Source organism: Alosa pseudoharengus, unplaced genomic scaffold (assembly GCF_046254945.1).
Source record: "Alosa pseudoharengus isolate Yale_2024_CS ecotype anadromous, Long Island Sound unplaced genomic scaffold, YU_APseudo_1.1 YU_APseudo_1.1_scf_8, whole genome shotgun sequence".
Lineage (NCBI taxonomy): Eukaryota > Metazoa > Chordata > Actinopteri > Clupeiformes > Clupeidae > Alosa > Alosa pseudoharengus.
In genome coordinates, this window is record NW_027468870.1 from 29246153 (window position 1) to 29266876 (window position 20724).

The 20724-nt window shown below is 41.0% G+C and overlaps 1 protein-coding gene across 2 annotated transcripts in view; it reads right to left on the bottom strand.

Annotated features, from left to right (window-relative positions):
- Window positions 1-1611: 1611 nt before the first annotated feature.
- cadm2a (cell adhesion molecule 2a) overlaps window positions 1612-20724 on the bottom strand; it is a 225372-nt gene continuing 206259 nt past the window's right edge. The window contains exons 5-10 of one of the 2 annotated variants that reach the window (XM_076274195.1): window positions 14597-14758; window positions 13303-13393; window positions 12833-13011; window positions 10927-11040; window positions 3833-3955; window positions 1612-3271 (exon numbers count right to left, since the gene is read on the bottom strand). In XM_076274195.1, the coding sequence (XP_076130310.1) occupies window positions 3156-3271; window positions 3833-3955; window positions 10927-11040; window positions 12833-13011; window positions 13303-13393; window positions 14597-14758 (785 nt within the window). In that variant the 3' untranslated portion in view covers window positions 1612-3155. The remainder of the gene's footprint in view (window positions 3272-3832; window positions 3956-10926; window positions 11041-12832; window positions 13012-13302; window positions 13394-14596; window positions 14759-20724) is intronic. The other variant, XM_076274194.1, reaches the window with a different exon arrangement.

Sequence of the window (20724 nt, forward strand, 5' to 3'; positions counted from 1 at the left end):
ACAAATACTGCCTGTGGCATAGATGTGAACAAAACAACACCAAAAGTCAACGTAGCTATATATACAAGTGCCATACTATTTCACTGAAATAGTACATGTCACATTCACAACTTAATGTTTAAGGATCAGGTGACAAATGTGGGATTGACTTTTAATGCTATCCCATCAGGATGGTGACAAAAAGCAGCCATGTTGTTTAACAGATTAATCAATATACTAGTACGGTGTGTGATTTTGTGACAAAAATGTCTCAAATATGCCAAAAGATGGTTGATAGATTTCAGTGAGGTGCGTGTAGGCTGAAAAACAAAGCTCCTGTTCACATTCCATTTGCCAATTTCCTCAGTTTGCCTGAAAAGCTAATTCATTTCCAGTCTGAAATGAGCGATGACTGCTTGCTTTGCTGGACCCACAAAGTTTGACAGCACACACAAAAGCCACTTTCAGCAGATAGCGGACATATTGACACACTGATAGACTCTATGTGATTTCACCAGTGCTCACTAAGCTTCCAGCTCACCTGTCCAGGCTGTGTGTCTCAGATACACTTGTGTGAAGTTAGGATGAGACAAGCCAGACGATTCAGTTTCTTACACACAACAGACAAAGACTGGGCCAGTTCATTTTCTGACTAACGCAACATTGTTTGTGTGAGAAACCAACAGGTGGACACCGTGTTCTTTTATCTTTACAATTAAATATGAGCATGATATGGACACTTGCACATACACAGACACACACACACACACACACAATACAACACACACACACACAGACACACAATACTACACACACACACACACACATGCACGCACACGCATGCACACGCGCACACACACACACACACACACACACACACGCACACACACACACTACAATGCTAAAAAGAACTGGAAGATGCAAGAGACAAAACAATGAAAAAGAAAAGAAACACACTTGTAATATACACTATAATCTCTAGAACAATCCCTCATCAATCAAGATCTACAGCAAGGAAACAAATACAAAGGCAGTATTGGTGACCGTAAGCAAATGGACATGTAGAGTTGGAATACAAATCAGTTCAGTAATATCTGATGAACCAGGTAGTGTGGGGGGGGGGGGGCTGTACCAACATGAACTGTGAAGATGTGTGTTTTTAAACCGATACTATGAATCAGAAATGGAAGGTAATCACAAAACCTACTGTACATATGGATATCTAATCAGAACCACAGAGGATTCTCTTGTATCCTTAGCATGTGAATTAGTGTCAGAATGGTGGCCCTGCTATAAGGCTTTTACCAGCATGTTTTTCTTTTCTTTTTTCTTTTGCATTAAAGTATGCACCTATCAAGTGTACCGTTTTTGTACAGAAAATGATTGACTGTAAAAAGATTGATGGTTAAGAATGGAATAGGAATGGCTGCCTAAAGTTTTATTTGAACGGAAATCAAAGCTTTTACTATCTTACAGAGATGTGGGCATGAAATGCATAAAAGAAAATGAGGGCAGATGAATATTTCAGGGAATATACTTCGTTCTCAGACATTTTTGATAAGATCAGATTGGTTTAGGTTTAATTCCTTGTATCCCCATGCAAGTCTCTGATGAACACATCACAAGGCTGTCTGAACCTCTGTCTGAGTCCCAGACATCAACATGTTTATTTCAGCTGCTGTCAATCAAATGGAATTAAATAAATGAGAGAATAAAACAAATCAAACAAACAAAAACAGTTCATACTTACATAATTACTTATATACATGCCTTGTGCAAAAACAAACAAAAAAAAACAGAATGTATTCTCAGTGGGAAAAAAGAAAAAAAACTAGATAGAAAAAAGAACTAGATATATAAACTTGCATTATCACAATTTTCTAAAAGGGATTCCAAGATTTATCAACAATTTTTACGTTTCACTACATTTAGAGGATATGTGACTTAGGGTCTATTTATTTCTAATTATTTGTCATATCAGTAGAATGCATCAAATGGCCTCATATAACACTCAAAAACTCCAACACTTCTTATTTACTCATTTAATTTCAATAGACCAGTGTTTCTCAATCTTTACACTAAACTTGGTGTCCTACAGCATCCAATCGACTGACAGAGAAATCGTCTCTTGTGCTTGTGCGTCATTAAGAAACAATGGTCAAACTGCAGCCACTGGGGATATGTCAGAGCTATTCAAACACACAATATAACACTCATATACTGTATGTGTGTGTTGCCACAAGATGACCTTTTGGAATGATAATATTAAGAGAACTTATTTACAGAGACAGGGCATGTCAGTGCTCGAATATACAGACAATTTTTCAAAAATTGTTGTGAAAAGAAGAAATAGTGATGGTGATTATGTCAACTCTTTTGTGCTCACTTATGTAACAATTAAACAGTTGATCTACTTGATTATTTTCTGTATTTCATATCTGGTGAACATCTCTTTGATTCTACTTTTTGTACTCCAGCTACTAAAATGGGCATACAAAACTCCTTAATGTACTATACTTGCAAGAAAATTACAAGTTACATTAAAACAAGGATGGCTCCATACAATTTATCTATGAACCAAATCATAAATACTACTAAACAGTAAAGAAGATGCAAGCAACTCAAGACAGAAGACATATGCTGTAACTGAATAGGGGCGTTAAAATGGGAGGGAGGTCTGTATATTTAGGCACTGTGTCAATGTGGATGTGCTGAGGTTGTATGAGGAAAGGGTCAATATGTTTGAAACAATAATGTATAGGCAGCTCTAGAAATGTCTGATTTCATTCTCTTACAATTGTTACAGAAACGTGAATAAAAAATGTGACATTTTCCGCAGCTACAGGTGCCCATACAAAGTTACCAGTGAAGCAGTTGCAGTTTAGAGCCCAAACAAACAAACAAACGGACAAACCCAATGCCGTGGTAAAACATCAAATCAAAACAGACCAAAGGCAAATGGTAAAATTACTAAAAGAAGAAGAAGTAGAAGAAGAAGTAGTAGAAGAAGAAGTAGTAGAAGAAGAAGAAGCAGAAAAAGAAAAGAAAGAGACAGAAATAATGAAAGACCAAGTAGTTCACTGGTATGTGGTAGTCCCCCTACCCCCCTCCCCTACCTCCCCCCCATCATGTTGCATGGCGTGTAGCTCTGTGCCAACGGCCTCCGCTCCTGTGCTCTAGATGAAGTACTCTTTCTTCTCCTCAGACGCGTGGTTGCCCTCAGCATTGATGATGGCGGTGTCGGCATCCGGGGCATCATCGGCACCTTTTGCCTCATTTGTCAGATATGTTCCTGTTTCAGGAAATACATTACGCACTCTCACAATTACCATGGGTTACACATCATAGGCACAAGGTGTTTTTGCAGGTGTCAAAAATAGGCACCACTTTACTCTGACTGTTGCAATTAAAGCATTTAGTACTTGCACTTATTATTACATGTTATTAGATGTTTCTGACTTTAAACCCAATGTAAAGTACATATAGTAACAGTACAATTATTGTAAACGTATAAACGCACAGTATTAAATCCACTAAATGCCATGTACCACAGACATTGGACCTATACATGCATTATAATCATGGTAAACTAAAACTTCAATACTGTTATTTTACTGTTGTTAACTATTCTAAAACATAATGGCTTTTATTCTAATGTTATTGTAAGTTGCTTTGGAAAAAGAAATGTCTAATAAATACTGTAAACATAACCATTACCATAACAGGCAGGGCATGCAAAAGGAACTAGATAGTGTGTGAGTGTGTGTGTGTGTGTGTGTGTGTGTGTGTGTGTGTGTGTGTGCGTGTGCGTGTGCGTGTGTGTGCGTGCATATGTGTGTGTATGAGTAATCACCTTTATGCCTGGCCAGGTATCGCCCCAGCACGATAATTAAACAGAGTGTCACAAAGACCACCACGGCCACCACTCCACCAATCAGAGCATGGTCTGTGCTGTGCTGCCCCAGTGCATTCGGATCTGTGGAAGGAAAGAGAGAGGGAGACAGTGAGAATACATGTTTGTTAGAGTGTGTGTGTTTGAGAGAGAATGTGCATGCAAGTGTTTTGTGTGTGTGTGTGCGTGAGTGTGGTGTGTGAGTATTTGTGTGTGGTGTGTGTGTGTGTGTGTGTGTGTGTGTGTACTGTATGTGTGTGTGTGTGTGTGTGTGTGTGTGTGTGTGTGTGTGTGTGTGTGTGTGTGTGTGTGTGTGTGTGTGTGTGTGTGAGAGAGAGAGAGTGTGTGTGTATTTGTGTGTGGTGTGTGTGTGTGTGTGTGTGTGAGTGAGTGAGTGAGTGAGTGAGTGAGTGAGTGAGTGAGAGAGAGAGAAAGAGAGAGAGAGAGGAGAGAGAGAGAAACAAACTGAGGGATAGAGAGAGAAAACTGGGGGATAAAGAATCCAATGATTGGACATGCCAGAGAAGAAAAACACAAGTAAAATGTTACTAGTCCCTGTGAAGAAAGTCATTAAACCCTAAACGGTTACACTTTACTTGACAGTGTCGACATAAGAGTGACATGACACTGTCATGAAAGTGTCATAAACAAGTCGTAAACGTTTATGACATAACACTTCTGTTATTAAGTGACATTCGGTTTTTGTCATAACAAGTTAGGGTTAGGGTTAGGTTTAGAGTTATGGTTGGGTTAGGATTAGGGTTAGAGGTTAGGATTAGGGTGGGGTTTCATGTGTTATGACAGTGTCATGTGTTCATGACAGTGTCATGTCACTCTTATGTCGATACTGTCAAGTAAAGTGTTACCCACTAAACACTACAGCTGGTTAAATAAACTGTCAGAGGGGAAAGAGAGGAGAAAAGTTAGAGAGAGATCATGAGAGGAGTAATAATAAATGCGGTAACCTTTTGAGCAGTATTGCCGGATAATCACATCAAATATTCCAATTCCATAAAAGTATAAGTATGTGTATGTATATTGTTTTGGTCTTTTTTGGTTAATCTTGTCTTAGCTTTTTTTTCTTACAAACTACAACTTTTCTTCTGCCTGCCTTATTTTAGTCTTCCCTTAGTAGTCATATGTTATGTTTAATCCTCAGGAACTCAGGAAACTTTGTGCACTAGATACTGTAGAGTCCAGATTTGGAATAATCATTACAGCCAACCTTAATTGTTTAATACATTCTTCCACAGCCTCAGTCACCATGTACATGGCACCATGCACCATGTCCATGTACTCTCAATTACTTTGTACTGTAGCTATTTATAATATCACTTATTATTGGATTATATATCTGGAGACCTTGTGTTACTACTGAGGCATCCAGGCATTTTTTATCAGTTCCAGCCCTGGATAGCACAACAGTATAATGCAAAGAAATAAGAGCACAGAGAATAACATTTGTTTTATTTGTTTACAGTGAAAAAAAATGTTCTAAAGTAAATCCGCCAAGCTGATATATTCTTTAAAGGCAACATTCCCCTGACAACCACCTCAGTGTTCTTACATATGGACATTGTATGCCTTAAACATATACACTGTATGGGGAATATGATGATACACTGCTGGATCTTATGACACCGGTAGCCTTTTGCAGAGCACCCAGTCGACGATAACAACATGAAAGGTGACATATTCTGTTCCTGGAGATTGATATGAATAATACAAGCCATTTCATTACTGTCTGCCTCCATTCTGGGACACAGATCTCTCTTCCCCTCTTCTGGGGAATAACTTGGCTTGATCTATGAGGGATTCAATGGCCTCTCGCACAGTATAGATTGACAGAATCCATCAGCACTGCAGTCCACATACACAGTGCCAAGGATGAGCAAAAGAAAAAAAAAATGAAATAAAAAGATGATACGTTTCTTGTGTTACCAATCACATTATATTTTAATAAGGCCAGATATATTGCTGTCGGTGAGATTTTTAATATTGGTGCAGATGCAAATCCCCTTTTTTAATATTTATAATCCCTCCCGTCTTCGCCTGTTCAAATGAAATGACTTCCAACTGTCCTCCCTCAGCCCCAGGTGTTACCAGCCCACTTGTCACCGGGTCAGGCGCCCAATACAACATCTTCATCTCTCTCTCTCTCTCTCCCTCTCCCTCTCTCTCTCTCCCTCTCTTTCTCTTGCCCTAAAGGGCGCCGAAAATGGTGATCGCTTTGAAAACCGGAGAAGTGTTTGTCAGTGTTTGAGAGTTTCTCACGTTGACATTCACATGCTGGTTTTTCTCAAACCTTCACCCAGGGCAGACAGAGAAGGAAGGGAGGAAGGAAGGTAGGAAGGAGGGAAGGAGGGAAGAAAGGGAGGGAGGAAGGGAGGGAGGGAAGGAAGGAAGGAAGGAAGGAAGGAGGAAAGGGAGGGAGGAAGAGGCTCGTGATAGACTGGCTCTCTGCGTGGAGTCTGGTTGATAGCAGACAGGACTCGGGGCGTGTTCTGTTTGGAACAGCCTTTTGGGTTTGCGCTCTTTCTCCTTGTAGGGGAAAAACATTCAAGGTGAGAGCTGAGATTCCAGCCACAGTTTCTCTCTCTGAGATCCCCAGGAGCACTGCTATGTTGAGGGGATTAGAGGGTCTCTAATCACACAAAGTATTTTTAATGACTGCCTCTGAGAAACAGCAGTGGAAAAAGAGAAAAAATAATCAGTGACAGCGGTCAAGTGGTGTGCAGGGCTCACTCTGAAACTCTCTCTCTCTGAAATTACAACTGAGAACAGTGGCTAACCTTGACTAATTACATTTAGGAAAAAAAAAATGTAAAAGTATATTAATACCCTCTATGTCAAATTGACATCTGACAAAACTGGAACTGGAAAAACTAAACAAATGCTCATAATAAACACATGTATTACTGTACACAAACAATTGAAAACACGCTTTGAGTAGTCCACGTTGGGAGAACATTAAACTAATATGGCTGTGCTATGTCAGGCAGAGTTGTAGTGAATCGGGTATCTTCCTAAGCAGGTTTTAAGTGAGAGCTCATTTGAATATAATTACTAACTCAGCTGTGGGGAGGCCAGCCAGGCTCAGCTCACCCACACAGACAGTGACAACCAGCAAACAGGGCTGTCTAATGGAGCAAAGTAAACTTATGGGTTGGCACATGCAAAATATAAAATCTAATTTTCCCACTGAGAGGCCACTGTTTTTATATAAAGTTATTTTTTCTTTGCTTCCCAGCAAACGTTTTAGTACAGCTTTCTGGGGAGAAAATACATATCTGTATAGCCTACTTTTCATTGAAAGCTTTACAGGTCATTTAAACTGAACTGTGTGAAAAACTGATGGGCGCATTACAGGATGGGGAAGTTTATTTAAAACAGATCTGCACATCAGGGAGTTGAGTTTTTGGGTCAGTGCCTAACAAGACGCAAGACGAGACGACGTTTCGATATGCTGCTGTTTAATTGGATTTCTCCAAACAAAAACAGAAGGCCAGGAATAATAATGTCTGGCCTAATTCTCTCTGACTGGTGTGGGTCCAGTCCTGATCTATGCAGTACGTGTATTTTTCTCAACAACAACAACAACAAAAAAAGCTCAAAAGCTTATAACAGTACAGTAGAAAAATACCAAAGAGAACAATAAGAGTAAAAGGATAGAAGTGAGTATTATTCATCTGGTCTTGTTCCAGTCCTAAGTCATCTGCTATGATGGGCACGGTCCTCTTGTCATTGTCCTCGAGGGGTGAAGCATTTTTCTTTGACTCATGGCACCCCTCTTACAATGAGGTCTTTTTTCCACTGTTTGAACTGAATGAAAGGGCACCAAGGGGGCTTCATTACAGTAAATGAGACCCTCTCACTGTCTCTCCCCTTTAAGTATCTCCTCTGTCCCTTCTGTTTTTAATGAATGGCAGGACAGTTACTCACAATTACTGTTAAATGGCTAAATTAATATGACTTTTGTCGGGGATGCATTCATTTTAATCGCTTTGCTGCTAATTACGTTTTTAAATCTCCCTGTGGTCCCGGACTGCCGAAGGATGAAGAGAGGGGTGGAGAGAGGGAGAGGAATGGATAGAGAAAGAGACGGAGGGTGAAGGAGGACACATGAATGGACGTGTCGACACCTCCCTGACGGACTCACCTCAGGGGCGCCTCTGGCTCTCTGCCTACCCCCCCCCCCCTCCCACCCAAACCCCAGTCCTCATCTCCTCCCACACTACACCTGGGACGGCTCTACTTTCCCTTCGTTCCTTCTTCCTACTCTTTCAATCACGACACTCTTGAGGAAAACTAATGGGGAGAGAGAGAGAGAGATAGCGAGAGAGAGAGAGAGAGAGAGAGAGTGAGAAAGAGGGAGGGAGAGAGAGAGGAAACTAATGGAAATGTTCATGGAGGAAACAGACTGCTCATCTGAATAAAACTCAGAGACACTGAGACATTCTTCCTGCCACTTTCCTAACCGCAGAGAGAGAGAGAAAGATAGAGAGAGAGAGATAGAGAGAGAGAGAGTGAGAGAGAAAGAGTGTGTATAGGTAGAAGGTTTGAGGCTAAATGTCAGCATTCCTCTTAGGAGGACTAGCACTGCAGTCTCATACACAGTTTGACAAGTAGAGGGGAGATTTTTTAGAGCTGACTTTATTCATTAGGTCTCCAAGCAACTACAATGCAGAATTTAGGGTACATTGGGGTTGGGATCTTAACAAGATAACAATTATCTGACATTAGAACATCACTGAGTGTAGATATTCACCTTGATTTCTGAATGATATTGGGATGCCACGTTAAAAAAAACTCTTAGATAGCCTATTCAGGTTACTATTTTTCACTGCTATGATGACCCTTTATGACGGGTAATGGATTCCTACAGACACAGTTATGCGATCTTAGTTGTTAATTATTAATTTGAACCCCACACAATGCATTAAAACTGAGATCAAATAGCTATAGAGTATCATTTACTTGTTTTTATCTCTAGCAGAGTTCAGAGACACACACATAATCGTTATCTGTGATGTGGTCAATCTGTATCTGCATCTGTAGCTCCGCCAACACCGACCAACCTCCGTCAATTCGTTTACGGATGATTCAACATGTTTAACATGCTCAAGATGTTGAATTGGCATTGGAGCCGTCCAGAAAAGGGTCTAATTGGCCGTTTAGCTTGGCTATTGTTGCTAAGAAGCATTTGATATGATCCTGAGATACGATCCTGGTAGTTAGCAGTTTGCCTCTGGACGATTGGATCTAATAACACAGTATGACCTTCTCTTTTCTCAGCCTCTTTCTTCCTTCAACAACCAGAAAACCCTGGACAGAGAATGTCTGTGTCATTTCCAACTTGGTATCAAACATATTCTTGATTAGAGTAGATATATTACATACTAAATTTAGTGAACAAGAAACTGCATGCTAGTACTGTTTTGCTTACGTTTTGCTTATCTGCTCCTGTGTATCCCCATATTGCACTAGCAGCAGAATGTTGCCAATGTGGTAGGTGACGGTGGGCAGTCGTTGCTGTATGCAAAGTAGTGCACGTTTTTTCTGCCCACACAGGCAGCACAACGCGACCCAACAGGGCTCAACAAACAGTTGGGCTCTCAGTGTGGGTTTTGAAGTCAGTGTGCATCCACCTTAAAAGAGCCGTCTAAAACTGCTCATTTGACACAAATTGTGAAGACATTCTGATTACATGGTAAAGAAAAATATGCGGAAGAGTAATTATTGTGAGTTTTGGGCGGGGATCACATTAGACAGCGGCATGCGGCAGGTTTCCTATTGTTCTCTATGGTTCGGCAGCGGAACGGTGGCAACGCTGGCGTAACGCTAGCGTTGAACAAGCTGAGCGTTGAACTTGGTTCAACTTTCAAAGCGCAACGCAAGCGTATTCAATTGACAAACCGTTTGTGTTGCTTAGGAACGAGACAAAACTTATTATGGTCTGTATGGAGTGTTGCGTTACGTTTGCCGCTTGCCGCTGGCTGATGTGATCCTCGCCTTATTATTATCAGCCAAAGGGTTTCTGAGTTTCTGTTTCAATGATGACTAATACTTAACAGTCCCACAACATGGCAGAAAATTAGGTTGTATGTTCACAATCAGCTTTTGTTATGTCCCCTATCATTACATGATAATAGATGTAGCACATTAAATATCCTCCTTCAGAATATACCTGTTCATAATCACCAGAGCTGCTGTTAAAAATCAGGGAGAATGGGAGGTCGACAAATTATCCATCTTAACAAAGCAAAACAATGCCATTTTGCAAAATGTTATCAAAGACAAAGAGAGAGAGAGAGAGAGAGAGAGAGAGAGAGAGATAGAGAGAGAGAGAGAGAGAGAGAGAGAGAGAAGATCCTATCCTATGAATAAAGTTTTTTTGACAGTAAAGAGTGGAAAAGAGCACCCGGCCCAGCACTTGAGACAGAAATTCATGACAAGAAAAACAACAGTGCCGACCTTCACAAACTCCGGTGAGTCTGAGAGGAGAGAAGGCTCCTGAATGATGTAGAGGGAGAGGGGCGTGATAGGGTTCTGTTTAGTTGGGCCATGCTGAATGAGGCAAAGCTCAGCAAAGAGAGAGAGACGGAGAGAAAGAGAGAGAGAGAGAGCAGAAGTGAGAAAGAGAGTTTGGGGGAGAGTGCATGGAGTGAAAGGAGACAGAGAGAGTGATAGAAAGAGGGGATGGGGTGACTGAAGAGCGAGGAGAAGGACAAACTGTGTTGAGGAGCCATGAGATTAGAGACAGAGGGGAGCGAATGAGAAACTGAAGAATGGAAGATAGACTGGGTGGAGAGGAGGCAGAAAGAGAGACAGAGAGAGAGAGAGAGAGAGAGAGAGAGAGAGAGTAGGGGGCATGCATGAGAGAGAGGAATGGAGAAAAGAGAGAGAGAGACCTATCTACTAAGATCTACCCAAGAAAGAAAGAGTTCAGAGTGACAAAGGTGAAGAGGCAGATGGACAGAGGGAGTGAGATGGAGGGAAAGGATGGAGGCAGCTCCAGGGTAGCTACAGCTGGAGGGAAGCGTGTGGTCCAGTACCTCTCTTACCAGTGGCTGCAGGGTTGGCGTGCTTGGTGTCTATGAAGGGGGTGGTGTCTGGTGGGGTGGGCTGAAGGGGAGGTGTTGTGGATGGAGGCGGGGTAGTGGGGGCGTCTGGCCAATGGGACAACAACATAAACAAACAACACAAAACAATACAGAGTATTGTAGAAAAACAAACAAACAGACAGACAACACAAGACAAAAACAAGGAAAAATATGTATAAAATGGAACATTAACAAAAACAAAGAATCAAAGCAAAACAAGGCATATTGACTATGTAAGGAGCATGTCAGACAGACAAAAAATGTAAACAATGTCATAAATATACAAACAATGAAAATGAATAGCACACAAATATAATGTTTTAAACTGACAAATCTACAGGGATTCAGGTGTTTAGCAACAACAAGCAACAACTCACAACCAGGTGTCTGAAATCCTAGGTTTATGAGGGATAAAGTTAAGTTAAGACTAAAGTTAAAGTTAAGACTAAAAGCACAGCGTTTCTTGCATGACAATGGATGGGGATAGAGCCAGCAAGGCAACAGACTGGGAGACATATTGTGCTGCTCACGCAGACTGGTGGCACTCTGTAAAGGAACGCCTACACAGCGCTAACTTTAACAGGGCATGGAAGAGGAAAAGCAAAGCAATATTTCAACAAAACACGGCTGCCATTTTGTCAATAACAATGAATTTGAGAGGGATATTTTATTAATGGCATCATAAGGAGATCCTACAGGTTTAAATAAAGCTAATGAAAGCCAATACCTTGAGTATGTCACTGGCTACTCACCCTTCATATCAAAAGACAGCAGAAGGTTCTACGGACAGCAAATTTCCCTCAGTAATCTACACTTGTGTACCTCCCAGTGCAAACTCTGATATAAAGCATCGGCATCATCTTACCACTTCAATGGGCGCAAAAGTCTTTGCCTTTAGCGCACAATATACTGTAAAATAGTCTAAAGCAGTGAAGGCCATGGTAAGGAGGCACATGTGTGCTAATTATTACTGTAATGGAGGGAAAGAACATGCAGTGGCATTTGAGAAGACAGTGGCTAATGCATTCAGCACACAGACAGCACATCTGTGGCAGCCAATTACTCCCCTTCTACTCCTGTGAAGTTGTCACTTTCATAACAACCAGCATCATTAAGTGCTTCAGTTATCTGTGCTGTGCTGTTGTCCTGACATTTTCACGAGTCAAGAAGTCGATTCCCGGCCCGCCAAAAAGGCTAATTACATTCCTTAGCAGGAGAAAAAGGGATGCAAAATCAAGAGAGGGGAGAATATGAGACTCCTTTGTGTGTGTGTGTGTGTGTGTGTGTGTGTGTGTGTGTTTCCTGCCCAAACAACCTGACAGTGCTTCCTTCACACTCAGACTTAGTTTTGTTTTTAAACATATACTGTTAAAACTTCTGCTGCAGTGCCAATTACTGATTTAATACACATGGAGCTGATTCAGATGTCTATATACACTGTTTTACTGTTGATCAATATGCACATTTCGCCAGGAGAAACTTTAGTCTTACTGTGTTTTTTATTCTTAGATCTTGCAATCACTCAACTCTGATCCAGCTCATAGAGCCAGAAAAAAGTTAGCAAAACATCTAAGCTTAAACAAAAAAGTAACGCTGTGTTCTATACGTAGACTCCAGTCTACCACTCATATATCCATTACATTTAATGGTTAATGTTTCCCCTTGCTGTGAATCACTTTACAGCAGGGGGAAACAGGTCATAATTTAGAGTTATTCATGTTCCTTTTAAACAGCATTTTCTGCTGGAGATCTGTAGGAGATGTACAGTGAAGATCCTTTCGTTGTAAGGTTGTAAAACAAAAACAGGGTTATCAAACGCAAGCAGTATGTATCTGTGTGCAGCACGCTGGCTACTCACCGTAGACTACTAGTTTGTATTCCTCGTGCGCTGTGCCCAGCAGGTTGCTGGCCTCACAGCGGTATGTACCGTTGTCTGTCTTGTTGAGGGAGGTGAAGGTCAGGTCGTGGCCCTCCACAATCATTCTGTCCAGGTCGGGCAACTCACCACCATCTTTGGTCCACAGAACGGGCTCTGGCCTACATAGATGAATGAAAACACACACTTATAAGAGTACCTGTGTTGCAAGGAAGCTGGACCACAAAGTACTGCATAACATACTGAGCAATGACACACAACTGAACATGATTTAGATTTATAAAGACTATAGGATTACGGTTTAGAGTCATGCAAGTATGTAGTCAATGTGCTGATATAACCTGATAACTAATGTGTTATGATGTACTAAATAGCAAAATTACACAGCAGTAGTAAAGTTCTACTCCGGGGAATCATGCCTAATTTGCCGGAACGGCAAAACAGTGACTTACGGAGGGTTTCCCTTGGACACACACTCCAGCTTCAGGAACTGCCCCTCCTGGGGGAACGGCTGGAAGTGTATAATCTGCACATGGGGGGCATCTAGGGCAAAACAAGAAAAGACGCTGTTACCCCACGAGACAAACTCAGACGCTGTTACCCCATGAGACAAATGCAGTTTTACTGTCACAAACTCTCTCCAAAGGCTCTCCGAGGACACTGGTGTCTGTCTGAACAACTTTGAGAATGCACTGTCTGATATCAGTGCAAATCCAGTCTTTCTCTGTCTGAATTTCAGTGGATCCAAGCATCCAGAAAATGTGCTTGGTGACCTCGATATGAACCAACACTGGTAATAAACCTCACCAGGGTCAGATCCCTTCCTAACTCAGCAGGACACTACAATGCTTTTCCATTTCCAGTATGAATTATTAGCCCTGGCAATTGCCTTAAGGCGCTTACCAGAGTCCAGTGACTGCCCCCCCCCCCCCCCAACACTGGGCTTCTCATCATACCTACACATGCTATCTGGCCCTGCTCCAGGCATGCTAAGCTCCTAGCATGGACCTTTACATTCAGGTCCTGTGTAAAGGCAGTGGTCAGTGTGATTGTAATGCTCTTGATTAGTTCAATCAGGCGTGTTCAGCTAATCAGGAGTGGTGCTGGTGAGTGCAGTCAGGTATGCAGAGTGGGAAGGACAGAAACCACGCTGAGCACTCTGGCCATCAGGAAAACTGAGCTGCGCTGGCACATCGCCAACCTTCAAGATCAGGGCCAAACATCGAATTCTGAGCACTGCCTTGACTGGACTAAGGAATGCTTTAAGAAGAGAGAGTCCTTTTTGAAATTTCATAAGACAGTGTTGGAATGTTTGGATGGAAAGTGGACTAGGGCCAAGGTTACTGTATATAAGTATAAGTATAAAGACTCTTTTGATCCTGTGAGGGAAATTTGGTCTCCGCATTTATCCCAATCCGTGAAACACACTCAGCACACAGTGAACACACACTAATCCCGGCGCAGTGAGCTGCCTGGATCAACAGCGGTGCTCGGGGAGCAGTGAGGGGTTAGGGGTTTGCCTTGCTCAAGGGCACTTCAGCCGTTCCTACTGGTCAGGGTTCGAACCGGCAACCCTCCGGTTACAAGTCCGAAGTGCTAACCAGTAGGCCACGGCTGCCCCTAGGTTGGAGGAGAGGTAAGGAGGTAAGGAGGTAAAGAGAGGGCAAAAGAGAGAGGTCGAGACGGTCCTCAGATGTACAGTACGGAGAGAGCGTGAGAGAGGAAGTGAGGTGTATCTGTACTCACACTGCACCTCCAACACCTCGGTGGCCTGCTGCGGGGACGAGGCCAGGGACACGTGGTCCACCTGGCAGGTGTAGGGGATCCCGTCATCATTCTTGGTCACCTTCATCTGCAGCGAGCTCTTCACTGTGTACGTCTTGCCACTTAAATTCACCTCCTTCACACCTTGGCGAAAAATGGACAGTGTATTAAAAGTGATGTCCCTCAATGTCTCATCACTGGAGGGTGAATTCAGTGTTAAGTTGTGTGTGTAAATGTACATGAAATGTTATTTGAAATCATTTGGTGTAGATGATAAACACTACCATTAGTGTATATAGTATACAATGGTAATAACACAAATCATTGGGTTCTATATTCCCATCTAATTCATTTCGGTAACCTACTCTGACAAAAGCTGCTTTATTAAGTGTGTATTCCCATGGTATTGGTATTTGCGACATAAAAAGGAATGTAGACGTCATATTCTGTCTGTGTCAGACTCTAGATCACAAGGGATTCCTGTCTTAACGGTGCAAATTGCTTTTTAGTTGTCATGGGGCTAATACATTACTGAGGGAAGAGTGGGGTTCAGACAATGCAACCATTTCATGCCTCAACAGCAACAATGTAAACTGTGAAAGCAATCAAAGGATGTCATTATGTTGAATCAGTGCATTTAGGGAAGCACAGCATTGGTAATTCCCCCATTTCAAATTAAGGCTGAATCAGAGGAGATATTAACAGTCATCACAGGAAGCTTCCCCCTTTCAATGCTATCCTCAACTTTACATTAAAACATTTAATTGGAATTGTCTTTTGGGCTAAAGACAAGTTTCACTGACAAGAATTGAACATTCACTGCTGAGGAAAAAGAGACTTTAAAAGATTTATCATATAAATAGCACCACTTACAACAAGTCTTGCTGATCCTAGCACATTGTTGAGAATTGTTTTAAAACTTAAACTGTTTACTATGTTGTTAGTCGCTTGCGTCCAGAGCCGGACAGTAACGGAGTACATTTACTTGAGTACAGTACTTGAGTACAATTTTGAGGGATCTGTACTTTACTCGAGTATCATTTTTGGGGAGTACTCATGACTTTACTCAAGTACATTTGAGAGGGAAATATTGTACTCTTTACGCCACTACATTTCTATTCATAACCGTGAGTACCCGTTACTTCTAAAAAAGAAGGAAAAAAGAAAAATCTCGGAAACCCTCAATTTGTTGTTTCCCTCTCAAACGTGATTGGATTGTGCAGGTGCCACTGATTGGGACAGCCTGTCAGCAATCACCTTCAGCTTTCCGCCAAAGTCAACTCCATGGTCAGATTTAGATAAGAGACGAAACCATGGACGAAACCATGAAGACGCAGCAGGTCAATCCTGGGAATGTGCCAACCTGTGGCCCCACCTCGCCAGACTATTTCAATTTTTTGAACAAGTTAATGATAGTTTTCGCTTCAAGTGTTTCAATTACAAATTAGTATTTTGTATTTGAAATACAGTACATATTTTAAATACATGTATTAGAAATACTGCCCATCCCTGGCAACATGGTAAAAAGATGAAAATTACCAATTCATTTTACATTCTCCAAGGTATTAACATTAAAATTTTTCATAACTCCATGTAGGACGTTTCTGTACATAAATGTAAGCACTGTGGCAGTAGTAATGCAATATTTAGAAAATGTAGGCTACTCTTGTACTCTTGATACTCAAGTACTTTTAAAAACAAGTACTTCAGTACTTTTACTTAAGTAGACATCTACTTGTTGAGTAAAATGTAGCAAATGGTATCTGTACTTTTACTCAAGTAATGAAGCTGTGTACTCTGTCCGCCTCTGCTTGCGTCAGCCAAATATAATGTAATGTAATGTAAGTACACAATGCATTAGGAATCTGAAGATATTTTTGACACTTAAGTTGAAAAACAGTTAGGACTTGAACAAATAATCAAAGAGCACAATGACAATGACTGAATAGAAAAAAAAACATAATCTCAATAGAGGATGGTGACACACTCCAAGTGACACAAGCAGTCATTAACCATTAACCAAGTTCATCAACCATCTCTCAGAACAAAATCATCCCTAACCATCAGCAGCCCCAAATACTTTCCTCTGCCTGTTCCTCCAGATGATGTATATTCATATACTGTATCTGCATCTTTCCTCACCTGGTCTCTGTGAGGACTCAGGAGAGCTGAAGAGCTGTCCTAGCCCCTCTGGTGTTCACTGCAGATGGTGCTCAGGCACGCTGCAGACACGCTTGTCTGACAATTAGAGGCTTATTATAAAAGATTGGATAAAAATGAGCGGATTTTTTTTTTAGAAAAAAGGATACAATAACTCAATTAATTACGAAGAAGTAAGAAATAAACACAAAACTTCTGTGCGTTCACCATCTGTCACTTTCTTCAGTAAAATTACAAGGGACAAAGGCTAAAAGCCTTTTGCTGTGACTAGATTCACATGAAGAACTGAAGAACAGTATCTACAAAATACTCTTTGCCTTTCCTATGGACATTTCTTCTGTGCAAAGGGCTAATGTGTCTGGTGTTGCTCTTTACAAAACAATAGCTTACAAACTGCCAATACCATTCTCTGAGGAAAGTAAAATAAAGAAATGCTTTTGAAATGCTGTCATTCTAGATTTGTTTTTTCCCTGCAGATTTCCTGAGGGTGAAGTGAATTTCCATAAACCCTGGTCCTTATCTACGACCCCCCCCCCCCCCCCCGTCATATCACCGTATGTCACTGGCCAACATGTCAGCAAGCACACTCACATTGCTGTAGGAAACGCAAGCGAGACATTCACAAATATGGATTGTTTTGAATTAGCTCTGGGCTCTGAAGTCAATAAATAAATAGCCGAGATGCAGCTCAAGGCAACATGAGCGCCCTGAGCTATTTGTTCAGACCAGGTCTGACAGGTCTATTAACATTAGCATGAAACAAACACCTACAGTATGTGGTGTAGACACTAAGCTGTCGCAAAGGTTTATTTCATTCTAAATATTGACATGCTTCATTGACATTCTTCTTGATTTCTGTTTTCTTATTTTTGGATCAATCCCATCCCACCCACTCCACCAATATACTGCCACAAACAAACAAAAAAAAAAAGGAGGAAGAGGTTGAGAGAGGGAACACTCCGTGTAGAGGTCACATCAGGTATCAGACAACACAATTGTGCATACTGGCCAAAGCCTTACATTATCTGGGGGGAGAGTGTTAAGCCTCTCAAAGTATGACAACAATGGATGGATATTTTATGGAATGTATTAGTTGATCCTTTAGAGAAATATTTATTTTATTCTGATTTCAGGAATAGCATCAGGTCCTTTTAAAAGCCAGACTGATGCATTCGGTGGTCGATGAGATTTCCACTCCAGCACTATCCTTCTATGAGCCAAAAGTGAGGCAAAGGCAAACACATCTTTCTTATTGGTGGTCATTAAAGCAACACCAAAGAACTTTTCACCTGTCGCACGCATGCTAATTGTTTATCAAGCACTGGCTTTGCAAATAACGATGTCAGACAAGGTAGAATATGTTGCATGATTTTATGAAAGTACGATGTATTGCAACATCAGATGCAAGTCAAATTTGTAGTTTCTTATGTCTCATCCCATCGAACTACAGAACCGCTACCCAATCTGGCAAACTTACATAGTGCGGTTATAGCTGATAGAGGGTCGCCAAGCGAATGCAGAAGTGCCGTTCACCCTGTTACGAGTTGATTAACCACTGAAACGATTTTGGAAACATTATTTTAAGGTACAAAAAACTCGTTGGTGTTGCTTTAAGACCTCACTTACTAGTACACCAAAAATGGCCATTTCTGCATTTGGCTTCACGTCGGTGTCAAATGCTTCATTTAAAGTTTTGCAAACAGACGACCAAAAGTCTCTTAACTTTGGACAAGTTGAATTACAGCGGTCACAGCGGTCATCAATGTCTGGATAGACTTTGAACAGTTTTGATTTGGTGTAATAAATTCGATAAAAGACTTTAAACTGTATCAGGTTGAGGCGGGCACAGGAGGATGTTCCATTAACTCTACTCTGAGCACAGTCCTAGGCTGCATCAGATATCTCCATCTCAAGCTCTTCAGCCCAATCAGTTCTGATTTTATCTAATGACACCAAGCTAAACTAATCAACTAATCTAAAAAAAAATCTTTTTTTTTTTTTAAACTCAACGTCACACGTCAATATTCTTCTTTCTATAAGCCATATTTATTTCAGAAACAGTAATTTCTCCTTGCCGCTGAATGTGTCTTCTAATTCCAAGTCAAGCCCAGACATTTAGAGCCGATGGATGAGTCAGCTGGTCTGTGGACTCTTAGACAGACCCCAACAGCAGCCCCTCTGGACTAAACCCCAACCGCTACAAGCTTTTATGCACAGCTAAAAAATTTATGACTAGTTTTAAAGGAAGGCTACCTTTGAAGAGGAGATGGACAGAGACAGATTTATAGCATGAGGAATACCTGGCCAGAGAGAGAGGGAAAGATGGAGAGAAACAGAGGGGCAGATAGGCAACACACAAAATAGTCAGATAGAGTGAGTAGGTGAATGAGATAGAGAGAGAGAGAGAGAGAGAGAGAGAGAGAGAGAGAGAGAGAGAGAGAGAGCAAGGTTACAAAGAGAACACGGAGGAAACATGTGCTCTGGATCCAGTCCCTACTAGATTCCTCAAACACGTATATGATAGTTTGGCTCCATTTATTCTCAAGATAATAAATACCTCATTAGAAACATGTACATTTCTGAATCCTTTTAAAACCGCTGTCGTGAAACCTCTATTTAAAAAAGTAAAATCTTGACCATACTATCCTGAGTAATTACAGTCCTATATCAAACCTACCTTTCCTAAGCAAAGTACTTGAAAAAGTTGTTTGTAATCAACTTAATACCTTCCTCAAAGACAGCAGTATTCTTGAAAAATTCCAATCAGGTTTTAGATCAAATCACAGCACAGAAACGGCCCTAGTAAAAAATGGTTAAATACCATAATTTTCCAACTATTAGCAGTTTATAGGTTTTGCAAAATTTCTTCAGCTATGAGGTTATATGTAAACTTTATTACAGGCCCTAGACCCAACAGCAAGACATACAACATAAAAAAAGAAATAAATACATAAACACATACAAACATACTCTGATTCATGAGAGTCTTAACAGGCACCCATAACAATGTTTCCACAAATATGATTGATATCTGACCGAGCTGCACCTGGGGCTTGTGAGCATCATTATAATACAATAATAATAATAATAATATAATACACAGAGGCAGTTAATATGGTATTAATATAGTTTCGTTTTTTTAACTTGCGTAAAACACTGTCCTGTGGCTTATACACAATGCGGCTTATACACAGGAAATTACTGTAAAGTTTCAATCCTTGTTCTTCTAGATTTGAGTGCAGCATTCAACATCATTGACCATGATGTTTTAATTCACCGCCTTGCAAAATGGGTTGGTCTGTTAAACTGTTTTAAACTGGTTTCAAACCTACATTACTGGCAGAGATTTTTACAGTATGTCAGTCTATAGGATCATGTGTCTGTAAAACATGATTTGCCCTTCTGTGTGGCCCAAGGGAGCTGTGTTGGTCCTTTGCTTTTTTCCCTATATATGCTTCCGTTAGGAAACATCATATGTCAGCATAATGCAAACTTCCACAGCTATGCAGACAATACCCAATTATATATTTCTGTGGAGCCAACAAACCCAGATGGCTTTGCTCTCTTCTCACATGCTTAGCCTCTATTAATCAGTGGATGAGCAATATTTTTTTAAAACTAAACTACGATAAAACAGAGATACTTTTGGTTGTATAGTATAAGTATATATACTCTTTTGATCCTGTGAGGGAAATTTGGTCTCTGCATTTATCCCAATCCGTGAATTAGTGAAACACACACAGTGAGGTGACGCACACACACGCAGTGAGCTGCCTACTACAACAGCGGCACTCAGGGAGCAGTGAGGGGTTAGGTGCCTTGCTCAAGGGCACTTCAGCCACTTCCTACTGGTCGGGTAACTTCTCTTTCTTTTGTCTCTATTATTGTGTTAAATGCTCCAAACGTAAAGCACTTTGAGTTGCATTCTCATGCATTCATGAAAGGTGCTA